At 35.7% G+C, this 20,268-nt stretch overlaps 1 protein-coding gene across 4 annotated transcripts in view; it reads left to right on the top strand.

Annotated features, from left to right (window-relative positions):
• The window catches only part of NAP1L1 (nucleosome assembly protein 1-like 1), a 33,175-nt gene extending 26,153 nt beyond the window's left edge, over positions 1 to 7,022 (top strand). The window contains exons 12-16 of one of the 4 annotated variants that reach the window (XM_008577441.1): positions 3,382 to 3,507; positions 4,547 to 4,576; positions 5,086 to 5,133; positions 6,155 to 6,198; positions 6,895 to 7,022. In XM_008577441.1, the coding sequence (XP_008575663.1) occupies positions 3,382 to 3,507; positions 4,547 to 4,576; positions 5,086 to 5,133; positions 6,155 to 6,190 (240 nt within the window). In that variant the 3' untranslated portion in view covers positions 6,191 to 6,198; positions 6,895 to 7,022. Of the gene's footprint in view, positions 1 to 3,381; positions 3,508 to 4,546; positions 4,577 to 4,810; positions 4,907 to 5,085; positions 5,134 to 6,154 lie in introns of those variants that run through there. The other 3 variants (XM_008577440.1, XM_008577439.1, XM_008577442.1) reach the window with 3 other exon arrangements.
• Positions 7,023 to 20,268: the final 13,246 nt, after the last annotated feature.

Raw genomic sequence — 20,268 nt, 5'->3', positions numbered from 1 at the left:
TATATATATATATATATATATATGTATTTCCTGTATGTATTCTCTTTAATTGAAGGATTTCTTAATGAATTTTAAAAATACGTGTATATCAATTTAGCATCAGTAAAACTACCGCCCACATCAAGACATAAAACATTTATTTTACATATGAACACCATGTTATTTACCACATAAAAGTCTCTTAACTGTTACATCCTGTATTGTGTGTTTTGTATATGTAAAGTATCTTATGTGCTTGGATTCTATATAATAAAAATGTTGCTATTTCTGTGACTTATAGTTTCCATTAGATTCATATTTTTCAATTCTACTTTTCCATGAACGTCTTGAAGTACCGTAGTATTCTTAAACCCTTTTATCCTTTGTTTTATACAAATGTATTACAGATTAGAGACTGATTTTTGACCCAATTTGAATCTTTTTAGTAAGAATATCTAACACTTTTTAACTGTACCTCTGTCAATCTGTTTTATGCTATTTTAATATTTTAGTTTTTCCTTGATGTTTTTCTTTCGCTATGTTATCTTGGTTTTTTTTTTTTACCACTTCCTCTCCAGTCCAAAATATTGGAATGTATATGTTTTATTTTTGTCTGTAATACTTATCTCAGTGTCAAATTTATTTATGAACTACTGTATGATGCAGTAACTATTATTTTTCCCCGTGTAATACATACAAAAAACAAGATTATATCTGTTCCCCTCCCCAATTAGTGATTTGGAAGTTTTCTTTTTGCACTATCAGTATTTACATTGTAGACAAACTTGCTACTTTTTATTCTCTGAAGTAAACAAAATAAAGTGAAACTGTACTGTTTTCTGATTTTGTCAGATAACTTTTAGAATGCCTTTCCTCTACTTGTCTTGTCCATAGTGATAAAGCCATTTTATTTTACTTATGTTTAGCTTAAGAATATGCATATCTTTATCTACAATACTACATGCTAAAAATAAAACTACTTATTTGCCCAATATATCAAACATATGGCATGCCCTTTCACAGTTTTAAACTATGTAAATTGAAGTTTTAGACCCAGCTTATAAATCTATTTTTGTATTTATTACTCTGTATATAACAATTTAAACTTAATGCTCCTGAACTTGTTCTAATGCTTACCATTAATTCTTTTAGAGAGTTGCCTCCCTACTCTTGAATTACTTTAGTTCATGTTCTCTGTTGGCTGCATTTAATCATTCAGCACATTTTTCAGGGAAGGTTACTGGTTGACATACTTTCTTAATCCCTGCATATTTGAGAATGTCTTTTAATTTCCTTTGTACAGAAATGATAATTTGGCAGGGAGTATAATTCTTGGTTCAAAATTAATTTTCTTTAAAACTCTGTAGATATTGTTCCATTGCCTTCTAGCGTTTAGAGTTGTAAGAGAAAAATCTGAGGTCAGCCTGATTTTCACCCCTTTACAGGTAGATACTTGTAGAATTTTTTCTTTATCCTTGAAATTTAAAAACATCACCAGAATATGTCTAGGTGTTGCTTTCTTTTTGTCAAGTTTTAAAAGTACCCAGTGTACTTTTTCCATTTGTAAATGTAGTTTGCATTTCAACTCTGGGAAATTTTCTTCAGTTAGTTCCTTAATTACTACTACAGCTCCATTTGCTTTGTACTCTGTTTCAGGTATTTGTATTATGTGTAGATTATATTTCCTAGATTGGACCTGTAGGTCTTTCTTTCTCTACTCTTATCTTGATTCCCCCCCCCCCCCCCCCCCCCTTTTTTTTTGACTTTCTGTGAGATTTTCTCTTGTTCTGCAAGTACTTCATTCAGTAATTTGATTTTGTGGACAGTCTGGATTGTACATTTCTGTTAATTAACTCTCTCAACTCCCTTTTTGTTTTCATGCTTTCTGACCTTACTTTATTATCGTGTATGGGTTGTTAAGCCCCTGTATTATATGATTCTTAACACCTTTTTACATCTTTTGTTTCCACTGCTATATCCTTTACAAGAGGAGGCATTTTTTCGATTACTCAGCTCTGTTCTTTTCTTCCGAACGGAAGTATCACAACCGTTTCAGTAGTTCTTAGCGATGGGGACCAAAAACAAAGATTCCTTTTATACTGTTTACTAAACTCCTGGGCATGTTATGGATAGAACTCTTTCCTGTGTTTGTTATTCCAATGGAAATATGGTTTCATATTGTGGTCTTCTATGTTCATATATGTGGCATCCCCCAGAGAACTATGAAATGTGCCTGCCATGCAGACTGGACTGAGGATAACCTCAAAGAAGTCTATACAGGCAGGGTAGGTCAGATATGTTTTGAATTTGGTTTTCTGTTGGCTGGGTTTTTGAATTTAAATTGACTGAGGTAGCTTTTAAATAGTTTTATACTTATATGGAATTAGAGATTATGTTGATTTGAATACTTTTGAATTGGGATTGTCTTGACTAAGGCTTAGAGCAGACTTGCAAAAGCAAGTGAAATGTCTCTTATAGGACAAAATGAGAATACAGTATGAATTTTAGGTAAGAGGAACTCCTTATGAGCAGTTAGAGCTTCGCACTATTTTCATGTCAGTGGAGTTTGGGTTCAAGTGCTGTTCTTTTTAGTTTGTTACTTAGAATTGATGGCTTTTTGTACCTTCACTTGTGATTAGAATTCCTTCCTTCAAAGCGTTCCCCTCCTTTTTTGTATTTTTTTTTGTTTGTTTAATAGGGTGGGTGATGTTAATGACTCGATAAACGTTCTTGGGATTTGCAGAATGTGTACTTTAGTATCACAGAATTTAAGTGGGGTTATTTTAATTTTGAGTAATCTCAGAATCATTTTTGTGTTGTGCTTTGCCATTAAATAGAAATCCTAGATTGACTTTGTTTATTGTCTTTATCAAGTAGGACTCCATCTCCTCATTTGGCATAAAGTAGACTTGAAACTCTAGCTGTTGGGGTACTGTCTTTTAGGAAGTGTGAATAACCGATCTTTTATTTTATCCTTCTATTTGCTATGTACATAATGTTATTTATGAAAGCCTAAGATTCTTCTTAGTATTACTCCATTTGGTGTTTTCAATGATATTTTAAAAGGAAAATTGCAGTCATGTAACAAAGTTGCTTTTACATTTGTTTAAATGAGAAAAATCTAAGCAGTAACCAGTTCTAATTTTTATTTCCTACAGTTTATCTTAGTATGTACACTGGTCTACTAACTTTCTTTTTATTAAGGAGTTGTAAACCTAGGGCATGTAGATAACTACTTGATCTACATGCATGTAAGATAATTTAAAAATGACAAAAGTAAAAAGCAAAGTTGAGAGTTTCTTTCATTAATCATATGATTAAAGCCTAAGAGTTATGCATGTGCTGAATTAACACAATTCTTAAATTTTCTGCTTTTGTTTTTCTTTAAAAAAAAAAAAATAGGATGATGATGCTGAAGCTATCCTTGCCGCAGACTTTGAAATTGGTCACTTTTTACGTGAGCGTATAATCCCGAGATCAGTGTTATACTTTACTGGAGAAGCTATTGAAGATGATGATGATGATGATGTGAGTGAATTTGAATCCTGCAGTGAAATAATTTGGTGAGGGTACCGTAGTCAGAATTGGTAAGAAGTTAGATTTTTAGCTTTTTTTTTTTTTTTTCGTGTCCGGCAACGGATCGCATCCCTCAGTGTCGCGCCCGTACCAGACCGGGACCGGCAACAGGATCGCAACCCTCGGTGCTGCGCCCGCACCTCGCTCAGCCAGTGAGCGGGAACCGGTCTGTATGTGGGATCCGAACCCTTGGTGGGAGCGCCGCTGCGCTCCCAAGCGGCGCACTGTAGCAGTGCACCACCGGGCCGGCCCCAGAGGTTAGATTTTTAAAAAGCAGGACATAGAATAATTTAAAATTAGCCTAATGACTGATGTCCTGTTGACAGCCTTCCAGAGTTTTCTGAGTAGGCCTCCTTAGGATCTTTGGATTCATTTGTCTTAGTTTTAATTTTTCTGCTAATAGGAAGACTATTCTATTAATTATTCTTAATTATTTAAGATTAGCGGCGCACTGTAGCAGTGCACCACCGGGCCGGCCCCAGAGGTTTAGTGAAACATTTTTGTTTGGTTTTATAGATCTCCTATGCTCTTGCCTTTGATTACACAAAACCACTAGGACTTCTTTAGTGATAAGATAACATTTATTAGGAGGCATGCAATTTTTATCCAAGGGAAAATAAAATTATGCTGCCCTTAAATGTTTTGGATATCTTTCTTCCTAAATGGCAATCCTTAGAATAGGCTTTAGGCACTTTTGTGCAATGTGTTTCACACATAAATACAGGCGAGTAATATTTACAGTAAGTTATCTGATCACACTTTATCCACATGTACTATGTTCTTTATTTTGATTTTATAAATTATCAGCTTTTAGATAATGGCACTGAGATGAGCGATTCCTGCATCTAATGCATGTTTTAATTTATAATCAGTCACTTTAGGGGAAATTTTTTTTTCTTTTTTTAGATATATATACAGTGATGGATGTTACTAATGTTATTCTCAAATGTGTGTTGTATTCATTCACACTTACCCTGTTTTCCTTTTTCAGTATGATGAGGAAGGTGAAGAAGCGGATGAGGTAATGTTTACCAAATGAGCAAATAATTCTGTGTTTAACGCATTGAGAAGCAAGTTGAGTGACTTATGTATTCCTTTGCTATAATCATTATTCTGTGATTTGGGATAAAAACATTTCGGAAAATATGATTTTAGAATTCTACAGCCAAACAATGTATGTATAAGGTTTCAATAAATAAATTGCAAAACTCAGCAACATTTTTTTTTTATTTCAAATAATTTTGTTCTGCTGCAGGGTTATCAGCTCTTTGAAGAAGTCAAAAGCTGCAGTAAACTTTTTCAACGTTGGCTGCAGTAAAACTTTTCAATAAAAGCTGTCTGGATATCTCGAGTTGTGTTGGGAAATTTTTCATATTAGAAACTTTCAAATTAAATTGTATTATCACCAAACTCTGTAATCATGAAAATCTGTTGATCTGTAGAGTAACTTGTATAAATTTTCCCTACATTATGAGCCAGTTTTTCCTACTATGTACCTACTTCATGGATGCATTTTGAACTTTAATATAGGAAGGGGAAGAAGATGATGAGGAAAATGATCCAGACTATGACTCAAAGGTGAGCAAAATGAGTGCTGCTTTCTATTAGATTTAAGGCAGGCTAAAAGTAAGAGTTGGTATTTTTGGATATAAAGTTTATTTTTCTCCATTAAAGTCTTTAATAAAGCCCATTGACTGAATAACTTTATTTTTTCTTTTTCCAATCCCTGCTGGCATTTTGAACGGTACACATAATTTCAGTGCACCTTTCCTAAGAAATGTTGTTTTTGGTTCTTTGTATTTTTGATAGTTTCACGTTAATTAAACCCTGGGATTCTTTTAATGGCACATTTTGGGTATTTTTTACAGTTTTTAAGCATTAAAAAAGATTTTCGCTTGTGTTCTTAGACTGTTTTCCCTCCAAAGGAAAGCTTATAAGCAAAGGTCAGTTCTTAAAAGATCCTGAATGCAGGAGTGCTCGGTGCTGTTTGTTAGATTCTCCCAACCACCTGTATTCATCATTGCCTTAGATTCCCAGTCTTTTATTTGTGGGAATTTGTTGTATCTGGGTTGAAAGGCCTTTTATCTCCCACAAAATATGTAGTAAATTATCAGGATTCATTTGAAACTTTGCGTTTCTCTTTAGTGTGTTCATTCATTAGCTAAGTGCTGTAAAATATGCAGAAAATACGTCAACCTAGTGAGCAAGTAAGAAAACGTAATTTGAAGTCAAATGAAATACTCTGTTATGAATTACTCTTAACAGCTAAGTATGAATAGAATTAGTATATTTGAATAATCAATAAAAAGGCAAAAATCATTGATAATATGATTAACAAATTGCTTGGTAATTTTATTTTTTAAGATTATGGTTTAGTGTGTGTTTTATGGCGTTAATTTTACAATGTAAAGTGTGGGATTTAGTTTAGCATTTCAGTGACTTGCTAATATTTGAATAAATAATTTGCCATCATTGTTTTATGCCATTTCCTTAATTTGGCAAAACAGGGAGATAGTGTAATAACTAAGTTAATTACTTTTGAAAAATTCACAGAAGCAGGTAGAAGAAGATAGATTGACTTGTTGTTTTCCTTTAACAGAAGGATCAAAACCCAGCAGAGTGCAAGCAGCAGTGAAGCAGGATGTATGTGGCCTTGAGGATAATCTGCACTGTAATAGCCTAAACACAACTATTATTTACTTACAGCCTTATGTTTTTGTATTTTCTTCGTAGACTCAGTTATTTTTTTTAAAGAAAAGGAACTGATATTTTAAAAACCAATTTGTTCTACCTAGCATTTTAAGTATAGTTTTCTGCCAGATATGTTGAATGTAGAAATTCTCTCACACATGTTCATTTATTGCTACATAGTTTGGTTCTCCTGGAATATTTTTATCACATAGCTATAGGAATACAGCTATGAAAATTAACAGCTGTTAAACACATTTTTTGTTTTGCTGTTTTTATCCCTGAAGAAACAAAGTATTTCTTCAGCTGGTAGTTGAATGAGTTTAAGTTTGCTTGCATTAGCTGTGTCTTTCATTACTTTGTTAAGACATGGAGTGACTTAGACGATATATCATTAAAAAAAAAAACTTGGCAAGGCATCTGTATGGTTAAGAATTTCCAGTAAGACCATGCTCAATAACTTTCAAGATTGTTAATGAATTTTTGTATTTTAGGTGACAGTTTTAAATATTAAGAAACCTTACTCACAATATGGTTATTGACACCACAGGGAGGTGAATAAAACCTAGGATTTTTAGAAGTTAGCCTGATATTGTTTAACTGTATTTTAAAATTTAACCTCCATTGACTAAGCATCTTTCTTTGTGGTAGGGTCTACCTTCTTCTTCCCTGGAAAGGATGAATTTACATCATTTGACAAGCCTATTTCAAGTTTTTTGTCATTTGTTTGTTTGCTTGTTTTTGTTTTTTGCAGCCTAAAATAAAAATGTCAAATACAATTTTAGTTCTCACAAAATAATGTCTTAATTTTGTACTAATTCAGGGAGAAGCAGAGAGGCCTAGTTTGAATTAAGGGTTGTACCCAGCTTACCATATTATTAAAGAAAAGGGTGCCAACTTTAGAAGAGGTACTACATCCACTAATAAGCAAGTGTAGAAAAAAAAAAGACACTCTTAAACGATGTGATGCTTTTTTAAAAAGAAAAAAGTTAAATTTTATTTCATTTGGGTTAGAACTAGAGAGAAGGTCCGAAACCACTATGGTTTATTATAATTCTTATTGCTTAAAAGTATTAGTATGTCATTTACCCATTCTTCTGTTTACTATGTATTAAAATGGGTAGTACTGTTTACTTAACTACCTCACAGATGTATTAAGCATATAATGTTGAATTTCATGAAATGTTTCTCAGTTTCATTAAAAGCTCATAAATTTGGGCCTATTTGTACCACAGGTGTGATAGTGGGCATCTTATTCACACCAAGCTTTGATAATTAAACTGGAAAACAAAGGTTAAGTACCTCTGTTCTAGATCTGGGCAGGCAATACTCTTTTCAGATCTTTGTGTGGCTCCCTATTTTAGTAGAATTGGGTGGACAGTGAACTATTTCAGAAGGTCCAAGAATTTTTTTTCAGGCATTTTAGATGACCTTATTGTAGTAAATACATACAGATCATGGGACTAAAGTGGAAATGAGACCCTTTTTTGTGGGGAAAAAGTGCCATGAAGTTTGAGACTGTAGAGCCACATTTAAAATACCTCAGGCTAATTACTGTTAATTTTTTGCAACGAGCTTCTTTTGACAGTGAGGGCGGAACTAATTGGATTGTTAATTAGAGAAAGGTCTAGAGTTCCTGCTCTTAGTAAAATTACATTGAGTTCATTTTTAGAGGTGATAGAGCTTCCTTTTTGAAAATTTAGTGTTAAGGTGAACACATTTTGTTATTTCTCTAGTATTTATCCATTCTCCTGAGATTTTAACTAACTACTGGAAATCCTTAACCAATTACAAGTTTTTTCTCTTTATTTTCAAAATGATTTTGGTTGCTTTGATTAGACATTCTGTGCTGTTTTTTTTTTATCCATAGCTTTTTCTGAACTTAAAAATTTTTAATCGAAAGATAGAATCCCATTTTTAATGAACTTAAAGATGTAGCAAAATCATTGTTTCTTTTATTCATTCCTTTAGGAAATAGCTATTGCCAAAGTGAAGGGGTAGATAATATTGCATCTTGTTATATAATGGAGATGTGGTTTGCAGAGGAGTTGTTTTCTTTATAAATTAGAGTTTCAGGGGATGTCAGTGTTCACCTATGCCATTTCTCCAGTTCCAAAATGATTCTATTCCATTCTAGAAATTTGAAATATATGTAACTTGAAATCCTTAATAAAATTTGGATATAATTTTATAAAATGTACTGGTGATATTTTGGGTGTTTTTTTTTTTTTTAAATATGAATATATATACTTTTTCTTTTTTTCCTTTTTAAGAGTGGAGACTAGAGATGTCTAGAGTAGGCTATTCTGTGCTTAGGCTGCTATGACCTATAAATCTGTATTTTTAAGAACAACCTCCCAAGCCCTGCTAAGTGGAGTTTGTCATTTGAATACTTGAAAGGAATTCCATCTTTCTTGATGGGTTTTCTGAGTTACCTACAAACATTTTTGAGACACTTCAGAATTTGTCTTTACATTGTAGTTTCCACCATGCACTGACTACCAAGAAATTCTCTTTTTTACTGGAAGTGGTAAAATCTCATATAGTTGTCTATGAAGAAAAACTTTGAAAAACTAATTTAGGACTTTCACTTTATGGTCATTTAAGTATGTTAAGTGAGCAGAGAACAACAGTTTCACATATTGATTAGTTGTTTTAACATGGATGTCTGAAAGTTACATCTATGTAATACCCTAGAATTATTTAATTCACTGAAGTAGAATTAGTATCACTATTCTAGATGGTAAAACTGTCTTAATTGTATGGAATTGGTTTACAGAGTGGTACTTAAGAAAAATGGGATTCTACCTGTATTTTCTCTTTAGCTCATGAACGTGAAAGGAAACATTTGTTGTAATAGAAATATTTTCTTTATTCTGTGAATAGGTTACTGATCATGATTGGTGTGTGGTAAGGCCCATAAAATAACTGAATTCAGAGTGTTTCTGTTACTGCTGCTTGTAACAGTATGAATTTGTGGGTTTATCTAAGTTGTAGGCCATTCCTGCTATTAAAAAAAAAATAACACTTTTGAGTTACTCTTTGTGAAAACCTTATCAAGCCATGCAAAAATATTAAACTGATATTCAAATAATCTTTGAATGCTTTGGTTTCAGGGCTTGGTTTAAAACATGAGTTTTTATGGGTTGGGCTTACAGAAATTTTAGCCTTTATATTTTTAACTATTTAAATCAAGCCAAATGTTATTTTAAATGTACAGAACATATAGAGTAGATTGATAGTTTAGAAGAAGCATAAGTTCTTTGTGGGAACTTTCAAAAAGAAAATATATATGCTAATTCAGTTTTTAAAAATCTTCTGCACTGTATATATACACTTGGTAATAATGAGCTCGATTTTTGTTTTGAAAATATGTGTTCATAATTTAGGTAATTTGCTACTGAAAGCACTAAGTCTCTGCTACATGAAAAGTAAATGTAAATGATAATGGTGAGATACAATGCTGATATTAACTTAATAGGTGTATACTGGTGATTTTTGTATTCTGATTTAAAAATCTAGATATTAAAATATGACCTGGATAAAAAGCCAAGTTCTTGGACTGAATAAGGATTACTTAACATGACTTTTAGAAACACGGTTAACATCTTGTTTTGTGTACACCATTATTTAAGGATAAGCGTTTATCCATAGAAACTTTGATTGATGTACTCAGTGAATTATATTTTCAAAAAATACAGTATACTTTGTATCTTGTGTTTCTTCCATTTCACATCATAGGTTTTCCAGTTAAAATTGCTATAGACTAAAATTCATAAGTATAATAGAAATGGGGGTAACAATTTAGAAACAATGAATTGCTGGTAAGAAATTCAGTTGTCATTAATCCAGTTTAATTTTTATATTGGAAGTTGAGCATTTGTAGCTTTTGTGGATCTCTTAATTATTTGTTTTGAGTTTTAACATTTTAAAACTCAGTATAAAATGTTGCTTAAAAGTGCTTTTTAGTTTCTCATATGTTTTAAACTTAAAACTGTAAAGAAGGAACTGGGAATAAGTGATCAAAAATGCAAATGCCAGAAGACACATCTTATATCCAAAGTTAATGGCATTATTCATAATTTTATCATTTATAATGAAGTTAGGCAAGTGTGGCTGTGATAAACTTTGTGGGGTTGTAAAATAGTTTCTGCCAGAATACTCAGAACTTTTATGAGAGCTGTTATCTGAGATTTCAAGGATGAGTAGGAATTTGTGAAGTAAAGGGAGGAGCATTTTAGCAGTAAGCAGTTCAGATGGGGTTAACAGCAGGAAGTACAAGTGAAGGTCCTGAAACAATCCAGGTCACATTCAAGGAATTGAAATAAGAGATAGAAGGGGCCAATCCATGTCCTTTTAAAGGTTTAAACATTGAAAACCACCTCTAGAGTATTTCAAGTGAGGGTGACCTTTCCATGAGGGTAATTTTTAAACTAAGACATCAGCTGTTTGAAGGTAAGAATGTTTGAGGTAGGGCTCAGGGTTAGTCAAGGCCTCAAGAGTCATATGTGTTTAAATAGGTTAAATGACTGGAGTAAGGGGTGGAGAAGTGGTGAACAAGATGGTCTTGGAGAGCTGTAAAAATTTTAACCAAGAACAAAACATTTTTTTTTTTTTTTAAATAAATGGAGTGTATCCCCTTAGTTGAATTTCAGATTGGTGTTTTGGGGTAGACTTTGTCAAAATTACAACTTTGCTCTAACTCTGTATATTCTTTACTCAGATCACTGTTGACATTTGTTCAGTATTCTCATGTGCAGGCATATAGACACTTTTTTTCTACGATTCAATGGTTGCAGACATGGTGTATCATTTGCCCCTAAATGCTGTATTTTCCCAGTGTGAAGGCATTCTTTATAATCAGCACAGTTAATCAAAATCAGGATGTTTTTTTTTTTTTTTCCTTTTTGTCTTTTTTTTTTTCGTGTCCGGCAATGGATCGCAACCCTCAGTATCGCGCCCGTACCGGACCGGGACCGCCAACGGGATCGCAACCCTCGGTGTCGCGCCCGCACCTCGCCCAGCCAGTGAGCGGGAACCAGTCTGTATGTGGGATCCGAACCCTCGGTGGGAGTGCCGCCGCGCTTCCAAGCGGCGCACTGTAGCAGTGCGCCACCAGGCTGGCCCACAAAATCAGGATGTTTTAAAATGCATCACATTCATTTTAGTGCTTATACAAATTTGATCAGTAATATCTTGTGAGCTTTTGATGTGTCCAGTTTTTGAATACTTACTTTTTGGCTAAAATTTTCTAGGCTCATCATAGGCTTTTTCTATTCCAGCCCTGGAATGTGCCATTTCTCCAAGGATCCCTGGTTCCTTACAATGGGGAAATGTCATTTAGAAACTGGGTGCAGGGTGTGCTTATTCCTAGAGTGTTTCCGGGTTCTTTCAGGTGAAAGACCTAGAAAAAATATGTATCATGTTAAAAACAAAATACACACTGAATACCTTGAAGTCCAATCCAACGCAAAGACTGGAGACTTCTAGTCTTCAGTCCTATTTGTAACTACCTTCAAGTAAGTGAAATTAGCTGATCCAACTGGGAATTGTAGGTGAGGTGGTTCTATAGGAGGAATAAGAAACCATGATTAAAAATTTTAAATATCTAATTTAGAATAAAACCTTGCAGCCCCTAAACATGTCTGTACCATCAAACTTTAATGTATATATGAGAGGGTGAAGTAGTTTATACTTGGGGTAGAAGTGTGGTTAAAACACAGGCTTTGGAGTCCTACCACCTGTTTATTCAGTATCAGTGTTTCATCTGTATCATGAAATGTTGTGAGGATTAATGAGAATACGTAAAATACTTAGAACCTGATGTATCTATCCATAATGAGCATTTAGTAAATGTGCTTCTTAAACATAAAACCTAGAATGTGTGGTTGGGATTACTTTTTAAATTGATTTTGTTAGTTGGGGTGGTTTTGGTTTTTGTTGGTAGAACAAAAACTACCCCAACCTACCTCCTAGGTAAGAGGTGTCTTCCTCAGTGTACATCCAAACTTAGGCCCCCACTTTGGAACATTTTTCATGTTTGTTGTAGAAAATAAGGAAAAGAATAATTTGCTGCCCTTAACCTAAAGTCGACTAGTTTTAGGAAATCTCACCTTATTCCTTTTTATGCATTTTCATATGCTGATTTTTTCTTTGGCCTTTGGTAGGCTTCAGAAATGATGTAGGGTAGAACTAAATAAGTCTGACTATTCAGGTTTCTTATGCTCCAGAACACCCAAGTTGTTATTACTTTAGCCTATCTTTTCCATCCCCCACAATTACCTGGGACCCTGGACATTGGCCATACTTTCCATAGAGCTGATGTGATTTTAAACTTGGATTAGGCCAGCATATAAATTTGAAAACTAGAGGCTGGTCCTTTTCTCTTTGCTGTTCATTTGGCTTGATGAGTGGACTTAAAACCTTTAGAGCAACTTGGAGATCAACAACCCAGACTAACCTGAATTTGCACTCTGTTTCAGCTCTGCTTGGCTGCCTTTTCTTTTTCACGTCCTACTGGGCTTTTGTGCACATGTTTTACTAGTTCAACATACACTTCCTTTTCATCAAATTAGTACTGTGCCTACTCCTTTTGGTTCTTCAGTTCTGAACTGGCTCTACCAGTTCAGGAAATACTTTAGGGATGCTTGCTCACTAACGGATTTCCCAACTTCCAGCACTGGGCTTAGAAAACTTGGGAAGGTATACAGTAAATTTTTGTGTATATAGATCAGCTAGTCCTTGCAGTTCACCAACCATAACCCTGTATGGGATCATATAGCAAGTTAAATTATCGATTCTCAGTAGTTTAATGTCCTAAGTTAACCAAGATACTGTAAGGTCCTTTGTAGTTGTCTCATTCCTGCATACTGAGTTGCTATGAGAATGTGGAGGGCATTATCAATAGTTGTGACCTAGTACCGATAACAAAACCACCCCCAAAATTTCATGATTTACAACATCAGCAAGATTTATTTAGCTGACTGGGCTTACATAACCTGCTCTACTGGGGTAGCTTTTGAAGGCTAGGGATTGGAATCATCTGAAGATTCTGCACAGGTTTGGTAGTTAATGTTGGCTGAGTCCTCAGCTGGGATGTGGCCAGAACTCTACCTATGCCTGGTGGCTAGGTTCCAAGAGCTAGCTAGGCAGAAGTTATCCTTTTAAATGACCTACCTGAGATAGTTGAATTAATTCTGTACTCTTGAGTCAGTCACAAGCTCATCCAGGTTTTATGGGAGGGTTCGCTTTTTGCTGGAGTTAGGGGTAAGATTTTGGAAAAATAAGGAACTGGAATCTGGTAATGGCTACAGATGGTCTTTTGGAAAATAAGTTACACTAGTGTTGATACAGCAGTAGCTACAGTAGTTTTCTAAAATGGTCAGCAACATTAAGAAAGGTTAAATTATATATTGTATGCCTGTTTAAAGGGAAAAAATTTTTTTCCATAATAGGATTTTCTGTTTGACTTATATCTGGACAATTGAGATTTTCAAATGTATACATAATAAACTCATTCTGAGACAATAGACAAACTTGACTGATAAAGGAATCTTGAATGGTAGGTATAAGAGGACCATTAAATATAGGTTTGTTTTCAAAGGTTGACTATCCTGTAACTACAGTGAGGGATTCAGAGAAAAACTTCATTGCTTTTTTGTGTATGTTTTTAAGATAGGTGAGACTTTGCTTTATATAGCATTATACATCTTAATTAGGAATTTTGAGAGACCTAAATGTTTATTAATTTAACTATTTAAATAATACAAATAATGCCTTAATCTTCGTAGTTGCTTGAAGATAGCTATTCCCTCTTTATACATAAGGATAGAAGTTAAATAGCTTTAATGAAGACACAGTTGATATGTGTTGGAGCCAGCAATTGTATGTTCCTATTTGCTCTGAGAAACACTTGGCACTGGCTTTCTTCTAGATAATTTCTATGCACACAACTAGTGGTTAAATAGGCATTTTAGGCTAGAGCTTTTAGAATATGAAATATTTTTGAGACCAGGGTACTCAGACTTAATTTTAAACATTCAGATATTCTTTCCAGTGTCTGTATATATTTCACACACATATATACGTATATGTACATAGCATGTGTAACACAAGCCACATACAATGTGGCTTAAATAGTTTTCTCAGCTTAGATGTAGACTTTGAGACTGATACCTGAGCTTCATGGGCCTCAGAGGCAGGCTTCAATCCTGCTTTCTGTCCTTGGCAAGCTGTTTTCTCATCCAAAGTGGCTGCTGGGGCTCTTGTCCATGTCCAGATTCTAGGCAGCAGGCTGGGCATAAGGAGGCAAAAGGCTGCTGGCATCCATTTCCTAGGGGAGCCTATTATTCATACCAGTACCAAAAGGAGGCTGGCAAATATTGCAGGTGTGGGCATGCATGCCATCTGGAGTAGACTCTGAATTTCTTAGGTGATTGGAGAATGGAAGTTGGGATGACAGCTGTATCCACCACATATGTTGAATAACTATTTAGAAAAGGATTATTTGAACAAGGATATCCTGGAACACAAGGCAAATAACTGCATTTCAGAAATAGGCCTGAGAAAGGTAATTTAGGAATACAGCCCAAAAGGATGACTTATGACTGGGGTTTTATTCATTCAAGGCTTTTCACTTTATCTTGCATGACACTTTCTCAGAACCATGCATATACTATTAAGCGAGGTTGAAACAAAGACTTAAGCAAGAGTGTAAATGGAGTTTCCTCAGATAAAAATGGTTACAGATGATGTATTTCTAGTCTCTGACCTAAGGGATACTAATTGTTATTCAAATAACAGTGATTTACTTAGGTAGTTGTGCTTTCCCTCTAACTGCCATTTACACCACACAAGCAAGCTGTCTACTCTTTCTTTCCCTTCATCCTCAGTTTTGGAGAGAGTTGTCTACACTCACTGCTACTTGAGTGTAGATAATTCACTCCTAAAAAAGACATTTGCCAGTTTACTGGGGGTTTTTTGTCTTACAGAGATCAATAATTAAATTGAATAGTCTCTTTTCTCAGGCTATGTGCTATGTTGTAATGGAATGAAGACAGCAAAAGAGGGAATCATCTTGAAATCTAGTCACTTAAATGGAGTATTTGCCCAAGTGGCTATCAATTCAGATATCTGAATTGCAAACAATAGAAGCATTTAACTGGTTTAAGTAGAAGCCTACTTAGAAATATGTAAGGTGCTCTTGGGCTTTTAATGGAGGGCAGAGGGTTGAATGCTGTTCAGCTATGGCACGGCTTAAAACACTAAGTAGGTTCAATGTTTCCACAGTGTGGAATGTCTGATGCTTTTCTGCTTGCCACCTCTGAAGGCCCAGAGCAAGAATATCAATACTCTCGAGTGGTTGCAGTTTTGTGACACCATAATATTGGTTCTTTTTAACCTTCATTGGATTACCTTCCTTTCCTTGCTCCTTAACTGTGTCTCCCATGTTTTGAATTTAGGGCAAAAAGAGCTGAACCCTTGCTCCATTCCATCCACTTCTATGTTTTTCATTTGTCATTTATAAGCTAATGTAATAAGTATCTTAATACATCACCAGATTCCTCAGTTACTTGTAGATCTTCAATAAAATGTCTGTTTAGCCTACTTGCCCTGTATTTAGTAATATCGATATGTTTCTAGTCAGAAAACATGTATCACTTCCCCTCAGTTTAAGTGCTGTTTCTGTCATGCCTGTTATTTGGTACAATGATGAAAACACTGTCATTCAAGGTATTTTACCTAGTGAAGTAGACATACGCTAAAATCTGACAACTCATGTTTGAAGCGAAATATGATTAAGAAAGAACTTGGCCAGAGGCAGTCTAAGGGGAGAATTGAATCGTGCTTTGAAGAACAAAAGGTTGCAGAGCGTTTAGGAAAGTAAATCAGAGGCACTGAGTAGGTGTGTGACTCGTGCTTACTTAAGGTGAGAAGAGTCAAAATTGTAAAGGCAAGTAGTATGGATGAAGTGGGCCACTTAAGAGCCTGGATGAGAGAAATCAGAACCTGAATTGGGGTATTGGCAGAGTAGAAAGGACAGACAGAGACAACCTATCCACAAGTAGGTTGTAAAGTAGATTTACACAAGCACCCTTATTCTGACTGACTTTAAGCCTGTGTTACACAAATTGATCACTAGGAGGCATCAGTTCATCAACTAGTAAGGGGAAAAGGAGGGCAGCTAGACACAGTGTACCTAAGTCTGGATAGTTTTGTATAATTTAAACTTTTAGCCCAAGGCATTTTGGAAATTAGAATCTTCATATATTTCTTCTGAGTAGTATTTCAAAGATGAAGAAAAGGCTAAGTCTAAATTAACAACTTGGGACTATTTGGTTATCCTTTATGCAATGATGATGGTGACCTGACATTTTCATAGGCTTTTAAATATTTCTTGAAAGACATTTGACCTTTGCTCTCTATTCATATCTTTAATAACGATCACTTTCATGAGTCTCTGCTGTATATTGCAAATTAATTTATAAACCAGGTTTTTGTAATTTTGTAATAGAGTTAAATTAAACACTTTGCAAGTTCTGTTAAGTCAAATGTCTTAAACTAGTATTGATTAATGGACTTTTAAGCAAGTATTTGACTATTTAACTGCCAGGTAAGAGGGGCCGATATAGTTCCATTACTGTATCTTGTCCTTTTAATTAGACTTACTAGAAAACAATAGAATGCTAGTTTATGTAAATACCTCTCACAATATTAAGTTGCATGTTGCTCAGAAAAAGGCTTGTGGGATTTATTTTAGATGGTGTCTATGAAATAGGACAGCATTTAAGATTCAGAGGCCTAGCATGTGTAGTAACTGTTTAAAAGAAATTGTGCCATATATATATATTGATATGGCAAATTTTGGGAATTTTTCATAGTCTTGTTATGGCTTAAAAATTTTTTTAAGTAGGACGTATTATAAAAAATCCGTCAAAACTATTTTAAGAAACTTATTTTCTTTTTATGACATATGAACTCATTTAATTTAAAATTTCTGCATTTGGCTGGCCCGGTGGCGCACTGCTATAGTGCGCAGCTTGGGAAGCGCGGCGGCGCTCCCGCCGAGGGTTCGGATCCCACATACAGACCGGTTCCCGCTCACTGGCTGAGCGAGGCGTGGGGACGGCACCGGGGGCTGCGATCCCGTTGCCGGTCCCGGTCCGGGTGCGGGGGCGACACTGAGGGTTGCGATCCGTTGCTGGACACGGAAAAAGACAAAAAAAAAAAAAAATTCTGCATTTGTTTAGTACCTAGTATGTGCCAAGAATTGTACTAGGTGATTGGGACACATAAATATAATGATCCCTGCCCTCTTGAAAAGCTAACATTCTAGTAGGAAGGGGAGCAAAAATAGCAATAGGCATAGTAAATTATCCAGTAGTATATTAGAAAGTATGCTGTGGGAAAATTAAGGGGAATTGGGTGGTTGCAATTTTAGAGTGACCAAAATTGGCTTCACTGAGAATGTGACATTTGAATAAATACTTGGAGAAAGTGATTGGGATGACCCTGACATGTTGAAAATAGGTCAACGAGGGTAGAATCGGGGAGACGAGGTAAATCATTGCAGTAATTCACGGGGGAGACGATGGCGATTTAGATTAGGGTGGTAATGAAGGAAGTGGACAGAATCCAGATGCGGTTTGAAGGCATAACCGATGGGATTTCCTGACTAGATGTGTAGACTGTATATCGAGAGAAAATAATAAAGGACTTTATTGCAAAACAGGTTTGCTTCTACATATTTGCAGTCCTAGGGCAAGAGTACAATGGAGATAGCATATGCTTAAATATACAAAAAGTTTTGTTAAAACAAGTCTAATACTCCTATCTTAAAAAATACACTTTAAGAACCTGGAAAGCCAGGTTTGGGTTTATGCCAGAACAGCTTGCGAGCCACTTTCCTTCTCTTCCCACCCCTGCCTTTGAACTGTATGGTAAGGGGCCTCCTGCACATTTGTGTGGATACTGTTAGTCTGCATACTTAAACTCTGTCCACCTCCCTTACACATCAGTGCACACTGGTGAAATTATGCATTTCCTCAAACAGTCTAGACGTCATTTAGGGCAGGGTATTAGGAATCCTGAGTACCTGGAGTGTAAAATGAGTATGCACTCCAGATGGACAGTCTGTCGTTTTGACTTCACTAAAGTGCACAAGCCCTTTGAAGCTCAGGATTCTGGATAAGGGCCTCTCTGTCTGGGGTAAGGGTAATACTGATCCCAGGTTTTTGTCCTGAGCTGCTGTACAGGTGGATTGCTACCAACTGAGAAGGGGGCTGCAGGTAGAACAGGTCAGGGTGAGGAGATAAATTTGGGAGCTCATATGTTTTGAGTTCTTTATTAGATACCAAAGTAGTAATGTAGGGAAATGTAAAAGGAAAAATTTCAACTTACAGTAGCACTGGCCTGAAATATATTAAAATTGAAGGTTTTTTGTTTTTACTACAGCCATTCTAACCAGCTAGAACTGTTTTTTAAAAAAAAAACAACAAAAACCCAAAACTGTGAACTTAAGTGAACTCAGTATTCCAGATCCTTATTGAACCAGTTTTATCCAGGAATTTGTTTTAATCAATCACGTATAAGCCTATGGACTTCTCCAGAGTGCTGTTTTTCAATTTTTTTTTTTTTTTAAATTAGCAGATGCTCTATGATCTCATTCAATGGTCTAAAAACCCCTCAGACTTTTGTCCATAGTGAACCTCTCAGAGTGTCCTCACTACTAAGTGTTCCTTTGTGTGGTGTGCGTGTTTACTGTTTTTTAACTTTAGTAGTCTCTTTTATTCTTTGGCAATAAGCAGTTGGATATAAATTGGGGGTATAAATTTGGGAGTCTCTGGCATATAGATGTTATTAAAAGTGATGAGAGTGCTTGAGATCAACAAGGGAGTGAGTGTAGATTAAGAAGAGAACCAAGGACTGATACCTGGGGCACTCGAACATTAAAAGGTTGGGGAGAAGAAACTGAGACAGTGACCAGAGATGTAGGAAAACTGAGGGTGATGTCCTTGAAGCCAAGGGAACAACTTTATCCAAGAGGAGAAAATGAGCAACTGTCAGATGCTACTGATACACAATGAATATTGCCAATTGTAAAATGCAATTTGAATTAGACATTTCAAATTTGTTCACCAAATATGTTTATCAATTTGTTAGTTTTCTTTTTATACATTGTTCTGATTACTTTGGGATTAAGCTCTAATTTCTTAACATGACACAAGTTTTGAATCTTGCTCAGCTCTTCAAGCTCATCTCACTTCTTCCCCTCTTGAATTCTTTGTTCTAGCCGTACAACTAGGAGGTGAGCTAAGCTTCCTTCTTCCACTTGGGGCACAATAGCAACCCTTCCTTTTACCTTGGCCAACTCTGACTTGTTCACCCTCGTTTGTTTATTCTTAGTGTGATTCTTCTTACCCTCCCTATCCTCAGGGTCGGTGGGGCTTCCTGTTTACTTGATCGGTGAATTTCCCCACCAGATGGTTAGATCTCGGTTTAGGCTCTTTATTCTGCCTTACTTCCCAGGGAACAATTAAAATAGAAATTATTTAAATGTAGGAATAGGAGGGAGTTGGAGGGGAGAGTAGGGCATTACCTTCCCTGGGTCGCAGGTAAATGAGATTACAAAACAGATCTGGCCCGTTAGGCGCTTGCAAAGAGGGAGTCGCGGGGGCCAACCAGGCGTTTGGAGGGCTAAGCTGTGGTTTGAAAGGTGGGATCTCTTAGCACCGGACTTTCGCCCGGTTTGTAGTTAGAGTTACTGTTAAGAGATGTTGCAGGCTATACGAACGCGTCGAGAAGTAAGCCAGAGAGCCTGTGGTCCGGGTGGAGAAGATAGGCCTAGTGCCAGTGCTGTAAAAGAAAAGCGAGGCGAGATGCCACCTGAAGTGAGACCACCTTCCTCCACCTCTTTCGAACCCGACAGACGGTAGCGCTATTGCTTTGATTTAACAATCGCCCTCTCTCTACTCCAGGAAGAGCTATTTAATGACCATAAGAGAATGTGCGTGTGAAGACATGAAT

The sequence above is a fragment of the Galeopterus variegatus genome, unplaced genomic scaffold, assembly GCF_000696425.1.
Source record: "Galeopterus variegatus unplaced genomic scaffold, G_variegatus-3.0.2 Scaffold1511, whole genome shotgun sequence".
Lineage (NCBI taxonomy): Eukaryota > Metazoa > Chordata > Mammalia > Dermoptera > Cynocephalidae > Galeopterus > Galeopterus variegatus.
The sequence above is the reverse complement of the archived record's forward strand: the minus strand, read 5'-3'. Positions and strand labels throughout refer to the sequence as shown.